Source organism: Mustela nivalis, assembly GCF_964662115.1.
Source record: "Mustela nivalis genome assembly, chromosome: 12".
Taxonomy (NCBI): domain Eukaryota; kingdom Metazoa; phylum Chordata; class Mammalia; order Carnivora; family Mustelidae; genus Mustela; species Mustela nivalis.
This window is the reverse complement of record NC_139031.1, coordinates 42,572,949-42,590,099: the sequence shown is the minus strand read 5'-3', so window position 1 is coordinate 42,590,099 and position 17,151 is coordinate 42,572,949. Positions and strand designations below refer to the sequence as shown.

General features: G+C 34.8%; 1 protein-coding gene across 3 annotated transcripts in view; it reads left to right on the top strand.

Annotated features, from left to right (window-relative positions):
* The window catches only part of BBS9 (Bardet-Biedl syndrome 9), a 458,943-nt gene that overhangs the window by 116,935 nt on the left and 324,857 nt on the right, over positions 1–17,151 (top strand). For all 3 annotated transcript variants that reach the window (XM_082691753.1, XM_082691755.1, XM_082691754.1), the window contains 2 exons: positions 6,441–6,624; positions 7,292–7,421. In XM_082691753.1, the coding sequence (XP_082547879.1) occupies positions 6,441–6,624; positions 7,292–7,421 (314 nt within the window). The remainder of the gene's footprint in view (positions 1–6,440; positions 6,625–7,291; positions 7,422–17,151) is intronic.

Sequence of the window (17,151 nt, the reverse complement as noted above, 5' to 3'; positions counted from 1 at the left end):
GTCAGTTAGATTGGATGACAGCATTGTTCAGATCTTCTATATCCTTATTAGTTTTTTTTTTTCCTTTTTAACGAATTTCTGTTATTTATTTGGGGGGGTATTGAAGTCTGACTGTGGATTGTCTGTTTCTCCTTGAAATTTTGTCAGCCTGTTGCTTCTTATATTTTGAAATTCTTTTATTAGGTATATAAACATTTAAGATTGTTATGTCTCATGATGAACGTATACCCTTTTCATTATCAAATAACCCTCTATCTTTTTGCTATGGTAACATTCTTCTTTTGGTGAATATTGTTCTGATATATCTGTTTCCATCTTTTTACTTTTATCCAGTTTATGTCTTTGTGGTGAAAATGCATTTCTTGTAAGCAGCACATATTTCGGTCTTGCTTTTTGTTTAGTATGATATGCTCTGTCTTCTAATTTGTTTTCTGCTTTTTTCATATGCTTTATTTTTATATACACTGTAAACTCCATATTACATTGTTACTATTTTTGTTTAAATGGCCAGTATCTTTGAATGTGATTTAAATGATAAGAAAAAATATATTTCCTCATGTGGTTACCATTTCTGATACTCTTCATTAATTTGTGTAGGCCGTATTTCTAACTGGTGTCATTTTTTTTCTTCCTGAAGGACTTGCTATTACATTTCTTTCAGTATGAGTCCACCGCTGATGAATTCTTTTAGTTTTTCTATGTCTCAAAAAGTGTTTTTTGCTTTTGTGCTTGAAAATATATTCCGTGGGGGCGCCTGGGTGGCTCAGTGGGTTAAACCTCTACCTTCAGTTCAGGTCATGGTCTCAGAGTCCTGGGATCAAGCCCTGCATGGGGCTCTCTGCTCAGCAGGGAGCCTGCTACCCCCCCGCCCCCCACCCCCACCGCCTGCCAACTTGTGATCTCTATCAAATAAATAAATAAAATCTTAAAGAAGAAAAAAAAATGTTCTTAAGTTTTAGTTTGACAGATTTTTCTCTCCCTGGCATTTTAAGAGGTTGCTCTTTCTTGCTCCCATTGTTTCTCATGAGAAATCTGCCTGCATTCTTATCTTTTGTTCCTCTTTTCATACTATCTTTCTTCTCTGACTGCTGTTCTGATTTTCTCTTACCACCTTTTTTAAGCAATTAGGCTATGATGTGCTTCATGTGATTTTCTTTATTTTGCACTTAAGATTTGTAGAGCTTCTTGTATCTGTGAATTTATAGTTTTTATGAAAATTAAAAAAATCTTAATTCTTAATTCTTCAAACTTTCTTTCTTTCTTTTTCTTTTTTTTTTTTTTTAATGTTCCATTTCTTCTCTCCTCTGGGGACTCCAGTTACACATACATTAGTCTACTTGAAGTTATCCTGTAGCTCACAGATTTTATTTTCATTAAAACTTTTTCTATTTTGTTTTGGATAACTTTTGTCATGTTTTCAAGATTACTAATCTTTTCTCTATAATGTCTAATCTGGTGTTAATTCTCATGATTTTCATCTTTATAAATCAATTTGGTTTCCTTTTTTTGTTATATCTTTTATGTCTCTACTTAACTTTTTGAAGATATAGAATACAATTATAATAATTATTTTAGTGTCCTTGTTTTCTAATTCAAACACTTGCATCAGTTTTGAGTCATTTTCAGTTGATTTATCTCTTTGTGAATCATATTTTCTTATTTTTTCTACGTGTCTATGGATATTTTATTAGATGCCAGATATAGTCATTTTACTTTTGGGTGCCAGACATTTTTTGTATTCCTGTAACTGTTCTTGAGCTTAGGCCTGGGATGCAGTAATGGTACTTGGACAGTTTGATCCTTTTGGGTTGTTAGTTAGGACCAGAGCAGCACTCATCCTGAGGCAGCTTACTCTGCATTCCTGAGACAACACCCTTCTGAGTGCTCTGCTTAGTTTCCTTTGAATCATGAGTTGTTCCCATGTGGCTGGCAGGCACAGGCAGTATTCCAGGCGGTATGAGTGGTAGGTAGGTGGTGTTACTTCTAATCCTTTGGGGTGGTTCTTTCCCTGGCTTTGGGTAGTTTCCTTACATGAATGTGCTGATAAGTGCTCAGATGAATATTTGAGAGGATTCTTTTTTTTTTTTTTTTTTTTTTAAGATTTTATTTATTTGACAGAAAGAGATCATGAGTAGGGAGAGAGGCAGGCAGAGAGGCAGAGAAGCAGGCAGGGAAGCAGGCTCCCTGCTGAGCAGAGAGCCTGATGTGGGGCTCTATCCCAGGACTCTGGGATCATGACCTGAGCTGAAAGCAGAGGCTTTAACCCACTGAGCCACCCAGGTGCCCTGAGAGGATTCTTTATAGCTGTCAAAGTTCTGTCCCTGTGCTACTCTCCTGCTTTTGGCATGCTGTCTTGTGAAGTCAGCTGCTTTGGTTTCACTGAACTCCCAGTGTTCATTTCCTCAATTCGGGGAATTTGCTGGACCTTGCTTGGTTCCTCCTCCTGGTGCCATGGCCTGAAAACTGTCTCATAGATAGAGCAGTCATACCACTCACCTCATTTGTTTTGTTTTCAGGGGATTACTGTCCTTTGTTGTCTGATATTCAGTGCCTTGCAAACTGGTGTTTCATATGTTTTGTCCATGTTGTATTGTTTCAGGTGGGATTGTAGTCTTTTTCCTATTACTCTGTTTTGGCTGGAAGTAGGAGAGCTTTTAAATAATTATTCTCAGTAAACTTCTGTGTTTTTTTTTTTTTTTTTTTGAGACTCATTAATTTAGAATGTGATATATTTCCCTAAGGGGAAGTTACAGAGAATGGCACTAAGTACCTAGTGAATTGAAAGTGTTTATTGGCTGGATCTCAGCCTGTAGCCTCAGAAACTTGGTTTGCCTATCCATTCTGAATGAAGTGTATCTGCCCAAGTTATAGACAGTGATTTTTTTTCTTTCTTTCTTTTCTTTTCTTGGGAGAGGGAGAGAAGGGGGGTAGGGGCAGTAGGAGTGGGGAGAGAGAGGATATTAAGCAGGCTCCAGTCCCAGCATGGAGCCTGATATGGGGCTTGATCTCATGACCCTGGGATCATGACCTGAGCCAAAATCAAGAGTCAGAAACTTAACCAACTGAGACACCAGGTACGCTAACAGGGATATTTAATGCTAGAATGCTGGCCTATTAAGATGTAAGGAGAAATGTGACTCATGGGATGACATTTATGGTTTGTGTACAGTGGAATGTTTTCATGTAGGTAAAGCTACACTTGAACTTAATGGTAACTGAATAGTTTCTTAGTGTTGAATCCTGATTCAGATAAGATAATCTGGTCATCCACCTATGTTGTCTTCCTCCTTCAGGTTGTTTTTATACAGACACTGATATTATTTGTTCTTTGGTCCGGCTCCATTTGGATTTCATACCTTTTTCAGATATTTTAATACCTGAAGTAGATAAATATCTAAGTCATATCTTGATGGCCAGAAATTTGTATCTTTTTTTTTATTTTTTATTTATTTTCAGCATAACAGTATTCATTATTTTTGCACCACACCCAGTGCTCCATGCAATCCGTGCCCTCTATAATACCCACCACTTAGTACCCCGAACTCCCATCCCCACCCCTTCAAAACCCTCAGATCGTTTTTCAGAGTCCATAGTCTCTCATGGTTCACCTCCCCAGAAATTTGTATCTTTAATGTGAGTTTTCGTCCCTCTTCTTTGATCCATTATTGTTGTTTATAGCCTAACTTTGATGGCAGTCTTACTCCCTCTTTGTCCAGATGCTTTTGTGTAGCCATCTCACTGTGACTGCCATATACAGTATATGTCAGCCAATGTTATTCCTCTTTTCTGCTTTTTTTAAAATTTAAAAATATTAATTGCTTGGGGACTGAATTCTAGAAAGCATATTCATTACATTCATTCCTTCATTATTTTAAGAAACATTTCTTAAACACTGGCCATGTTCCAGAGATACGGAATTACCCTGGAGTAGCTCTTGAGGTATAGAGGATCCTATCTGTATTACTGGGACAGCTTAATGACTACTCTGTATATACATATCGATATATTTTAAAATTGTCTTTATATTAAAACATTATAGTTACAACTGCATTGGTTAGGTTTTACTGATTATTGAATTTGATTTATGAAGTAAACACAATATGAAAATTTTTCTTAGAGAAATTTTTCAGTGAGGCAGATAACCTCTTTACGTGTATATACATATTTTTTGAGCAAGTCATGGTCCTTCCTTTTCTGTCGTAGGATCTTTGTATAGGTGGCTCACTTTGCATAGGGCATTCTCTTACCCAATTCTCTGCCTGCCTTTTCCCCTGCTCCAGGTTTTTTAAGGTATAATTGATAAATACAAATTTATAAATTTAAATTATATCTTTTGGAATATATATATATACATATATATGTATATATATATATAGTGAAATCATTAGCACAGTTAAGCTAATTAACACATCTATCACCTCTCATAGTTACCTTTTTTTATGTTAACATTTAAGACTTATCTTAATGAATTTCAAGTATATGTATGATACAGTACAGTATTATAACTATAGTCACCAGACTGTACATTAAGTGTCCAGATTTTATTCATTTTATGGAACTGAAATTTCCTACCCATTGGCCAGGATCTTCTCATTTCCCTCTTCCCCCAGACCCTGGCAACCACCATTCCACTTTCTGCTTATATAAGTTGACCTTTTTTAGATTCCACATAAAAGTGAGATCATGCAGTGTTTTTCTGTGCCTGGCTTATTTCACTTAGCATAATGCCCACACATTCATGTTGTCACAAATGGCAGGATTTCCTTCTTTTTAAAGGCCAAGTAATATTCCATTAAATTATACACATTATATAGTGTATATTTTATGTATAATATTTCAATGTTCTTTATACATTTATCCATCAGTGGACATTTTGGTTGATTCTGTGTCTTGGCTATTCATATAATGCTGCAGAGACCATGGGAATGTAGATATCTTTTCAATATCCTGTTTTCATTTCCTTTGAATATATGCCCAGAAGTACAATTGCTGGATCATATGACCATTCTATTTTTAATTTTTTGAGAACCCTCCCTGCCATTTTCCATAGTAGCTGTACCAATTTGCATTCCTACCAACAGTGCACAAGTATTCTCTTTTTTCTACATCCTTGCCAATACTTGTTATCTCTTGTCTTTTTAATAATAACCATTCCAAGAGGTATGAGGTGATATCTCATTGTGGTTTTGATTTGCATTTCCTTGATGATTTAGTGATGTTGAGCATTTTTCGTATACCTGTTGGCCATTTGTATATCTTTGGAGAAGCAATTGCTCAGTTTTTTTGCTTATTTTTAAATCAGGCTATTTTCTTGCTGTTGAGTTGTCTAGTTCCTTATGTATTTTTAAATATTAGCCCCTTATAGGTGGTTAGCAAGTATTTTCTCCCATTCCACAGATTATTTCTTTACTCTGTTGTTTCCTTTGCTGTGCAGGGACTTCTTAGTTTGATGCAACCCCTTTTGTCTATTTTTACTGTTGTTGCCAGTGCTTTTGAGGTTATATCTGAAAAATCATTGCCCAAACGAAAGACAAAAATCTTTTCCTTATTTGTTTTTCTAGTAGTTTTACAGATTCAGGTCTTATATGTCTTCAGCCCATTTTGAGTTGATTTTTGGATATGGCATGAGATAGGGGTCCAATTTCACTCCTCTGTATGTGAATATCGAGTTTTCTAATCACCATTTATTAAAGAGACTGTCTTTATTTTACATTCTTGATACCTTTGTTGAAGGTCAGTTGACTGTGGATGCATTTATTTCTCAGCTCTTTTCTGTTCCTTTGGTCTAGGGTGTTTGTTTGTTTATTTTTGTTTTTGTTTTTAAATGCCACCAGTGTGCTTACTAAGTATAGCTTTGTGGTATATTTTAAAATCATGTGATTTGATGCTTCCAGCTTTGTTCTTTTTGCTCAAGATTTCTTTGGCTATTTGGAGTCTTGTGATTCTGTATAAATCTTAGGATTTTTGGTATATTTCTGTGAAAAATGCCCTTGGAATTTTGATAGAGATTTGAAACTGTAGATCACTTTGGGTAGTATGGTCATTTTAATACTAGTAATCATTCTAAGTGATGTACATAGCATATCTTTCCATTTATTAGTGTTTTCCAGTTTATCAATGTTTTATAATTTTATTGTAAAGTCTTATACCTCCTTGTTTAAGTTTATATGAGTATTTTATTTTTTTCCTGCTCTATTCTGTAAATGCATGAGTAATTTTGAAGCACTGAAGAGCTTATATCATCTGGTAAAAGATGGACAAAACCTACTAGAGTGTAAAATATCAGAAATCTGGTCATCACACACAAAAAAGAAGTGAATGAAGACTAGCCAATTTTATGTTTGCTTTGTTGTAAAACAGTTTCTTAATTGTATTGATGTGAAAGTGGCTGAAATTACTTGTTTTTAGCAACTAAATTGATTTTAAGTTTTCCTTTGTAGGTGGATTGGACTCTAAACATTGGAGAGCAAGCACTTGATATATGTATTGTCTCTTTTAATCAGTCGGCATCTTCTGTTTTTGTTCTTGGTGAAAGAAACTTTTTTTGCCTTAAGGATAATGGACAGATTCGATTCATGAAGAAACTTGATTGTAGCCCAAGTTGTTTTCTTCCATATTGCTCAGGTGTGTAGAAGGAATTTTCTTTTATCTTTTCCATATGTCAAGGCTACGTTATATACATCAGGGAAAGCCATATATTCACACACATATATTTTAAACATCTAGGAAAATAGTTTTTTACAGAACATGTAATGGAAATTTTAACTTTTAAAGTTCGAATGCAAGTTTGATATAAAGCACACATTTGGTTTTGTCAGTCATTTTACTTTGCACAGAATGTCTTGGGGAATTGGCCTCAGGTATACATTTATGCTTTCCAAAATAGGGCAGTTCAAGATGTTTGCAAAAGAACACCAGACTCTTTTATAAGCAGAAAGGAGCATAGTAATGCCTATTGGAATGACTTATCTGTAGCCAGTGCCCAGTAAAAACCATTAGCTAACTGTGTTAAACATTAATGAAATTTATGCTTTGTTGATGAAATGCAAAAATGTTGGCTACTATCTACTTATAGTTCCCAAGGCTGTAAAATTAAAATTTTTAGTTTTTGATAGTTGTGCTTGAAGTTGAAAAATACTATTTTATTACTTAAAATAAAATAAATACCTTATTACTTTATGCTTTTACATCAAGATGTTAGAATTAGTTTGTATCATAAATTCCTTAAAAGTGATATACTATTGCAAATAACTGTTTTCTTATTATCCTCTTTTCTATATTGAACGTACAGTTTCTGAAGGAACAATAAATACTTTGATTGGAAACCATAATAACATGTTGCATATTTATCAGGATGTGACACTGAAGTGGGCCACTCAGCTTCCCCACATTCCTGTAGCAGTAAGAGTGGGCTGTGTACAGTAAGTGATTTAACTTTTTTTAGGTTCTTAGTCTAGGAATTCTGTAGAAGTTTTATGAAACAAAAACAAGTGATTTTACTAGGAATAACAAGTGACAATGTAGTGTGAATGTCAACAGTGGAAATAATTTAAAATATAACTTTTATTGGAAAAGGATATAAAAAGGCCTTACGTAGGCTCCATCAATCATTTTTATTTTATTTTAATTCCCAGATAATTAAAATACGGTGTTATATTAGTTTCAGGTGTACAGTATAATGATTCAGTAGTTCTGTACATCACTCAGTGCTCATCATGATAAGTATACTCCTTAATCCCCTCAATCATTTTTATTTAGTATTTCTAGTGAAATGTCCTTTGTAAATCAAAGATTTAAAGAAAATGGCTTACCTGGTAGATTATTTTCTTTAAAATAGGAAAGGATTTTTTCAAGCATTTGATGGGTTCCACTTAGAGATCACTTATTGTTAGACTTGAGACTATTACACATCAAAACTTGTTTCAAAAAAAAAAGAAAAAAAAAAGAAAAGGGCACCTGGATGGCTCAGTGGGTTAGGCCACTGCCTTCGGCTCGGGTCATGATCTCAGGGTTCTGGTATCGAGTTCCGCATCGGGCTCTCTGCTCGGCAGGGAGCCTGCTTCCCTTCTCTCTCTGCCTGCCTCTCTGCCTGCTTGTGATCTCTCTCTGTCAAGTAAATAAATAAAATCTTAAAAAAAAAAAAAAAAAAACTTGTTTCAGACCTTATTGTATCCGGTGGTTCAGAATTGCTAATGATTATGTATTTAAGACAGTTCAGATTTTAAAAAGGGTCAATTTTCCTTTAAAACCAAGATTAAACCCATACCTTAATTATCCAAAACAAGAGAAATGAGACATAACTGTAATTTTTCTAGGTTGTCAGTATAGATGGCAAGATCCTGACAAACCTTTAGCATCTCAGATTATGTTTAGGAATTGAAGACCCCAGTAAATATGTAGAAGCTCAACTTTCTTTCTTTTTTAAAGAATTTATTTTTAAATAATCACTACACTCAAAGTGGGGCTTGAACTCAGAACCCTGAAACCAGTTGTCAGTATACTCCACTGACTGAGTGGCCAGAGCCCCTTAGAAACACAACTTATAAAGCTTTATAGATTGCCTAGATCTAGTCAGTTTGCTTATTTATAAAATTTTATTGAAATTTATTTATTTAGGGTTTTATTTATTTGACACAGAGATAGAGAGTACAAGTAAGAAGAGCAAGCAGGCAGGGGGAGAGGGAGAAGCAGGCTGTCCGCTGAGCAGGGAGCCCAATGTGGGGCTCTGTCCCAGGACCCTGGAATCATGACCTGAACTAAAGGCAGCCACTTAACCAACTGAGCCACCCAGGCACCCTGATTTTATTGAAATTTAAAAACCATGTGTAGAATTCTTCAGTGGTAACTATAGTATCTGATCAGTATGACTAATTCCCCCAAGTTAAGAGATTAGATGTATATATTGTTGAAGCTCAATGAAGGGTATTCATATTTGCATTAATGGTTAATCTGAAGCCTGAATATTATAAAAATGGAAACATCATTTTGAAAACATTGAATATTTTAAAATAAGTTGCTTTCTCATGTTTTTCGAGAAAATGCCATCATGTAATTGCTATGCACTTAACACAAATTGTAGTTATTCTATATCTGAAGAAAAATACAAAGTTTTGAGATTGACTTTTACAACAGCCACCAGATAGTCTTTTAAGTTCAACCAAACAATTAGATTCACCAGACATTTTAAATCAGATTTACTTAGAAGGGTTTACAACAGAGAAAACATCTCACCAGGTGGGCAATGTTAAGTATTTCTCTTCTGGGAGAGTAATTCTTGCAGCAGTCCATATATCCATCCAAGAGCTGTTCTCTTTGGCCTCCCAAGTGACAGCTCAGGTGCAAGAAGACAGATCCACACTGGTGGATATGCGGGCCATCTTGGCTTATAGTCCACATGACCCTCAAGTTTAAATACTAAAAAAGTCATTGTAATTTTTGTGTGTATGTGGGGCAGAGGAGAGTAATGGATAGAAAGATCTTACTGAGGCCACTTAATTGAAATTCTTATTTAACCATATATTACTTACATGGGACATACCTATTTCAGGAGTCACTGTACTCAGGGAAGCTCAAAGATGTAGTTTCTGAGCAGATATTTATGGATAATGTATGGTTTCAGTTCAGATGCATCTTATGAGTTAAGGGGTCCAGAAATAACTGAAATTGTTAGGAGTAAAAAACCAAATTTCCATGCAGGGTGCATCAAGATACTTACATTCAGAAGTAGTCTGTTACCTCTAAACTTAGGCATTTGTAAGTGAAACTTCCTATTTCTTCTCATAGTTTTTTCAACATCATAATTATAAACAGTTAAATGTAAATATTGCCGTTAATGATTTACACAATTAATATATAGCAGTAGCTTTTAATTATTCATTGGAAAAATTTTCTTATTTTTATGTACTTTAGTATGTAAAAGTATAGAGTTTGACTAAAAGAATTTCATTGTAGTTTGTATTAGAATTTCAAAAGTGATTATTATTGAGTTACCTGTAGTGTATTTATGTTTAGAAGTTATCATTTGAAATTAGAAGCAGTGAAATAATTTTGCTTCTGCCTTTTTTTTTTAAAGATTTTATTTATTTATTTGACAGACAGAGATTACAAATAGGCAAGAGAGGCAGGCAGAGAGAGAGGAGGAAGCAGGCTCTCCGTGGAGCAGAGAGCCCGATGTGGGGCTCCATCCCAGGACCCTGGGATCATGACCTGAGCCGAAAGCAGAGGCTTTAACCCACTGAGCTACCCAGGTGCCCCTTGCTTCTGCTTTTTATTACCTTTAGAGTTAAACTTTTTTGGTTTAACTTCCTTGGATGAATGTGTTTATTTGTAGAGGAAATTGCTGCTATTTGAATATGTTTCTATTCAATGAATAAGAAATACTGTATTTGGATCAAGTTGATGCAATTATACTTAATAACAGCATTTTGCTCAGAAACTAAGATGCTTTATTTCCTCCCACTCCCATTTATTTGGCAGTACAAGTCCTCTACCTTGTTTATTATAAACCAATTCTAAATCTGTCTGTGTTCCTTTCTTTTTTTTCAGGGTAAACGGCATTTTTGAAAGAGATTATTTTTTTTTTAGTTTAATTATTTTAATTTTTTGTGTTAAACTATGGGAATGTGAAATAAGTGTATAGTTTGTAGTTTATAGAATAAAAAGAACATGAATGTGATAATGTTCTTTAAATTCTCAGCTACTATTGTTTTCTTCTAATTGCATGAAGTAGCTGTGCAAGCCTGGCCAGTGTCTTAAACTGTTGTGGTCAGTTTCCCAAATGGCAAACAAAGATAATCATTTATCAGTAATGTTATTCTCTCTAGAGATATGAAATATACCTCAAGTAGAAGTCTGAATGGATGTTCAGAGTGATAAAAACTTTTCCAAACTTCAGCTGGCAACCACAGCCTTTGTGCTTTAAAATCTTATTGCAGTTTGTTTTTTTAGGTTAAACAATTGGTCTGATACTTCATTGTTTTTCTTCCTAGGCTCTATTTACTATAGTAACTTACTGTAACTGTCAATATTTAACAGTTTCAATTTTTAACCTTAATTGATGTAGTGTTCTTGACCAGAATGTTTTCCCCATTCTTCTCTGGATTTTCCAATTTCTTTTATCTTCCAGTCCTAATTCAAGTCACGTAAATAAGCTTTCTCTTTCTCCTCTGGTTTCCCTTTCTCTGAATTTTTGTATTTCTCTTATGTTGGTGATTGCTGTTTGATTTTCCTAACTCCTCAACTCAATCATATGTTCCTTTAATGTTAGGGACCCTTCCTACATTTGCATGTTATACTGAATAATCAGCCAGAAAGCTGAATATATTGTATATGCTTAGTAAATATGCAAAAATCATTGTGATCTGTGCATGTCAGGGGGGAGGAATGGCTAAAAAGATCTTCGAAGATCTTTCAGTTGAAATACCTTTTTAAAAATATGAAACAATTGAGAGTCATAGATGGAAGGCTATTATTTCTTTGAAGATAAATTTATTAGGAGAGTTTTCAAATTTCAGACTGATTTATTTTTAAGTTTAACTTTTGCTGTTAATTTTTCTTTCTTGTGTGTGTGTGTATAGAAAGGGAATGTGGACCTCAATATATACTTTTTCCTATGTTGTATGTGTAAGGATTTTCTTTGTGGCTTAATGGTACATATAAAATTTGTAAATATTTCTGGAATTAAGGTAGAGCATAAGTTACGACTTTAGAACTTCTGCATTCTTTTTGGTATTTTCCTCTATTAATCTGTTGTAGTTCAGGAGTGGAATGTTAATCTCTCATTTTTTTTTTTTTTTGTCATTTTTTTGTTGACTAGCTTAGCATTTTGGTTTATATAGTCTAGTTCTATATATTCAGCTTATGTGTATGATATTTTATATTTTTGGTGGTTTTAAAAGATTTATCAATACAAAATTTCCCTTTTTGTGTTCTCACTTAATATTTCCTTGTTTGCTTTTTTGTTTGTTTGTTTTATTTGCTTTGAATACAGTTTGCTGTTGTCTGTGCTTTCTTTCTTTCTTTCTTTTTTTTTTTTTTAAGATTTTATTTATTTATTTGACAGACAGAGATCACAAGTAGGCAGAAAGGCAGGCAGAGAGAGAGGGGGAAGCAGGCTTGCTGCTGAGCGGAGAACCCAAAACGGGGTTCGATCCCAGGACCCTGAGACCATGACCTGAGCCGAAGACAGAGGCTTTAACCCACTGAGTCACCCAGGCGCCCCTGTCTGTGATTTCTTTAATCTGTAATTTTATTTTGGATGCATCTCTTGTAAAAAGAAAATTTGATTGGATTTTTAAACCCATTTTGAAGATCATTTCCCTTTAATTGACCCATTTACAATTGTTATAATCTATATATTTGTATTGAAAGTACTCTGTACTTTCAGTATTTCCTTTGCTTTTCAACTCTGTGTGAGTTGGGTATTCTCTGTCCTTGGATCTCTCATGTATTAGATGGTACATACACATATATATCTCTTTTTAAATTTTGATTAGTGTTTACTTGTTCATTTTGCTGTAATCTGAAAATGAAAGGAATCTTTCCCCTTGTGATAGGCAAAGGGTTTAATATACTGTTTCTTTCTCCTTTCCTGTTTTCCCACTCCCTGTTCCACCTCTGCACACAGGCATGTACCCATGTACACAGGAGCTTATTCTCATACATATCACCCCCAATACCCACACAGACTTTGTTAACATTTGCTCTTTGCTATGGTAACATAAGGTATTGTTACATAAGGTATTAACAATAAATTATTATTGTTAAAATCTACTAGTCCTTTTCTTGAGAATGTTTTAAAATTTGTATTCACTTTTTATCTGAATCTATACTAATTTTTGTTATTTTTCCTCATCTATTAAATGTTGTGACTCTTTATAACACAAATTATAATTTTTTAACCGTCATTTCACTTAATCTCTTAATAGGTCAATTTAATGCTCTTGTATAGGGTGTTAATATTTTATGATAAAAATGTATTGTCACATTTTCCCCTTAGACTTTATTGATGTTGCTTCTTTATTTTTTAAAAAATAACTTTTGTGGAGGGGCACCTGGGTGGTTAAGTGGGTTAAAGTCTCTGCCTTCGGCTCAGGTCATGATCCCAGAGTCCTGGGATCGAGGCCCACATCGGGCTCTCTGCTCCACGGGGATCCTGCTTCCTCCCCTCTCTGCCAGCCTCTCTGCCTTCTTGTTGTGATCTCTGTCTGTCAAATAAATAAATAAATAAATCTTAAAAAAAAAAATAACTTCTATGGAAAAGAATAATCTTGTGATTTCTATAAAAAGTATAGAACTGCATTATTTAAAACTCAAGCAGTATTTATTTTTTTTATTTTTTTTTTTTACTCAAGCAGTATTTAAAAGTGCAAGTAAGATAACAAAAAATAAAAACTAACTCTGCCATCAGTTTTCTCTTAACATTTTGTTAGCACCTGTTAAACATGAAGCTGCTTTTTTTGTCTATAGAGATCAAATTTAGGCATAGAATAAAATTCCCAAAGCAGAATAATATGGTTTTAATTTTCATTTTATTTTATTATTTTTTAATTTTTTTTTAAGTAAGCTCTATGCCATTGTGGGGCTTGATCAAGATTTGTGTGCTCTACCAATCAAGCCAGACAGATGCCCCCAGAATAATGTGTTTTATAAATAGGAGTTTATTTTATTATATTCTAACAGAGAAAAGGAATAGAAGAAATGGAAGGAATAAATGAATTTTATGTAAATGTTTATTCACAGCAATTTATTTTACTTTCTAAAAGACCCTTCTAAAGAATAGAAAAGAGGTAAAAATTATTTTCAACTTTTTTTTTTAAAAGATTTTATTTATTTTACAGAGAGAGACACTGCAAGAGAGGGAACAGAAGCAGGGGGAGTGGGAGAGGGAGAAGCAGGCTTTCCACTGAGCAGGCATCTGGATGCGGGACTTGATCCCGGGACCCAAGGATCATGACCTGAGCTGAAGGCAGTTGCTTAACAGCTGAGCCACCCAGGCGCCCCACAACTTTTTATTGTTTGTTTTAAGCAAGAAGTTTATGTTGGTAATTTGTTACAACAGCTATTTTCAGTTTTTTAAAGCTGCATTTCAGTGTTTTTTGCAGTGTCTGTTAAGTCTGTTATTGAAGATAAGGAAAGCAGCATACTGCTTTCTTCTTCCTCTCTTTTTGTCAAATTCTTTTATCATATCTTATTATTAATTTTGTCAAAGTTTAAAACATTTACATAAGTCTTAGTAATCACAGTTTTCACAGTCCTTTCATCCTATCCATATCTAAATGGACTCAAAGTTTACCACCAGTTTGTTTTTATTGCTTATGAGTTATCTTGATTTACGTCTTGGTTAGTTGAATTTAATCATCCAGTAGTCTTGAGGAAAGCCTCTAAGTCTTCTTGCATTCTTGAGAGTTGTTTATTGCTGTTATACTTGAAGGTTTTCTTAGCTTCCCTCAGAAATGGACATTCCATTTGGTGTTGACAGTTGCTGTGGAAAGGTCTGAGGCTGACATAAATTTATTTGTAAAATTTCTTATTGAATGAATTAACTTTTTTTTGCCTTCTCAAATCTAACTTATCTTTTAAATCCTTAAAGGCCTTTAAAATTAATTAATTAATTAACAGTATTGTCAGTTTGTTCTGAGACAAGGTGAGATTTGATAGATTCAAGTTTTTATTCATTTCAGGAAAATATTCTTCCATTATGGCTTTGAATATTGGTTCTGCTCTACTAGTTTAGTTTTCTTTTTTTTTTAATTTAAATTCAATTAGCCAACTTATAGTACATCATTAGTTTCAGATGCAGAATTCAATAATTCATCAATTACATATAACACCCAGTAGTTTAGTTTTCTTAATATCATTTTTTAAAGATTTTATTTATTGGGATGCCTGGGTGGCTCAGTTGGTTGAGCAGCTGCCTTTGGCTCGGGTCATGATCCTCGCGTCCTGGAATCGAGTCCCACTTCGGGCTCCTTGCTCGGCGGGAGCCTGCTTCTCCGTCTGCCTCTGCCTGCCACTCTGTCTGCCTGTGCTCACTCTGACAAATAAATAAATAAAATCTTAAAAAAAAATAAAGATTTTATTTATTTATTTGAGAGAGAGCGAGCAAGAGCATGAGCAGGGAGAAGGACAGAGGGAGAAGCAGACTCCCTGCTGAGCAGGTTGCCGGTCCTGGGGCTTGATCCTAGGATGCTGGGACTGTGACCTGAGCCGAAGGCAGGCATCTGACCAACTGAGCCACATGGTGTCCCTTGCTTGAGCTTTTTAAATAAAAAAATCATGTTGAGGGGCGCCTGGGTGGCTCAGTGGGTTAAGTCGCTGCCTTCGGCTCAGGTCATGATCTCAGAGTCCTGGGATCGAGTCCCACATCGGGCTCTCTGCTCAGCAGGGAGCCTGCTTCCCTTTCTCTCTCTCTGCCAGCCTCTCTATCTACCTGTGATCTCTCTCTGTCAAATAAATAAATAAAATCTTAAAAAAAAACAATCATGTTGATAATTCATTGATACAGTGCCAACTATTTGATTCTCCTTTTGTTTCCTTAGGAAACTCTTGGTATGGATATTTTCAGCCTTTTGCTTAAGTTCCTGTTTCCTTCATGTTTTTCTTTCTTTACCTCTTTTACTTTATTTGTAATTTTTACACATAGGTCCCCTGTCAATTACTCTGCAGTTATTAATCATTTTAAAAATGGTGATAGTAATTTGTTGAAGAATCGTGTGGGAAATGAAGGGAGAGACTAAGGAGCTCAGACCACCTGAGTCTTTACCTTCTCACGGTGTTTATTTTTTCCTTTGCCCTGGGAACCTATTTCCCTTAGTTTTCAGGGTTTAAAAGGTTGGTTGGTATAACAGGAGTCCTCCTTGACCCCCACCCACAGGCCCTTGGTGCTAAGAATTAGTGGCTGCTGCTTGTTTTCTTATTTTCATTGGTTAGGAAACTAACTGATGGAAAAATACATCTTTTATTTCCACTGTGGTTTTCTGATGTTGCATGTCCTGCATCCCACCTGTGCGTTTAGATCATTTTATGCTAGCCTGGACCTGACACTCTATTCTGCTTGAAGTCTGAGGAGCATGTGCCAGCTCCTGACACCCTATTTTATTGTGGGCCACAATTTAATATGTTTGGCAGAACATAGGTATCTCCAAAGTTTGTTAATTGTGATTGTAGTTATTTCCTTGTTCAACTTTCCTTTTTTGGGGGGTGGGTGGTTGGTTGTTATTTTCATGTTTTCTGCTGTTTTTAGTGAATTTTTAGTGAATTTTGAGTTCTGCTGTGCCATTTTTGATTAGAAGTCATTTCTTTATCAGTTAATGTTTATCGTTGGAGAGATGTCTACTGTTGGAGAGAATTATGGCCAACTTGATTTTTGTTATGAGTAACTAGTTTTTTATGTCTGATTGCTTATAGAATGTTTTTCATTTTTTCTGTAAATGTCACGTTTGCCACCATATATTTATCTAATACTGTCTTTCTTAATTTAGTTGGGAATATAGTGCATATAATGTTTAAACCATTTGTTTGGCAGCTAAAGAAAGCTTCCTTATGTTTCACTTTGATTATTCTTTTAGATCTGGTTGATGTTCTTCAGGGAAGCTAGTATCTTTTGGGTGGCTGTTTATTTTCTGTTTCTTATATATGCCATCTTCTTTCTCATAATTTTCACTCTGTGCCGTTTTTTTTTCCCCTTTTTTTTGTCGGGGGAGAGTGTCTGAGTTTTGTGTTCTTAATCATTGGTCTAAGCTTTTATGGCATTGGTTTTGCTCTTCTTAGTCTGTACTATTGGAGATTTTTTTTAGTCTACTGAGGCAAATCTTTCTCCCACCTCTTGCACCTTTGGTATGAGTGAGTACCCAGTGTAGTAGTGGCAGGCTATAATTCCCATAATGCACTTGTACCAAGCATGTCTTATTCTGAAACATGTTTATAGTGTCTCTGAGTACATATAATGTGCTACTACTGATATCTGTCCCTTACATAACAGTTTTCTATAGAATTTGTTACCCCTGTATGGATGTAGGTGTAGATAGTATAGAGGAGGCAAGGGCAGTGGTATAGTTGGGAAAGGTTCAGGTGAGTAGGGTTAAATTATATCACTTCCATCATAGGTCAGAATTGAATAGTAAAAGATATCTGCATAGTTTTATTGTTTCT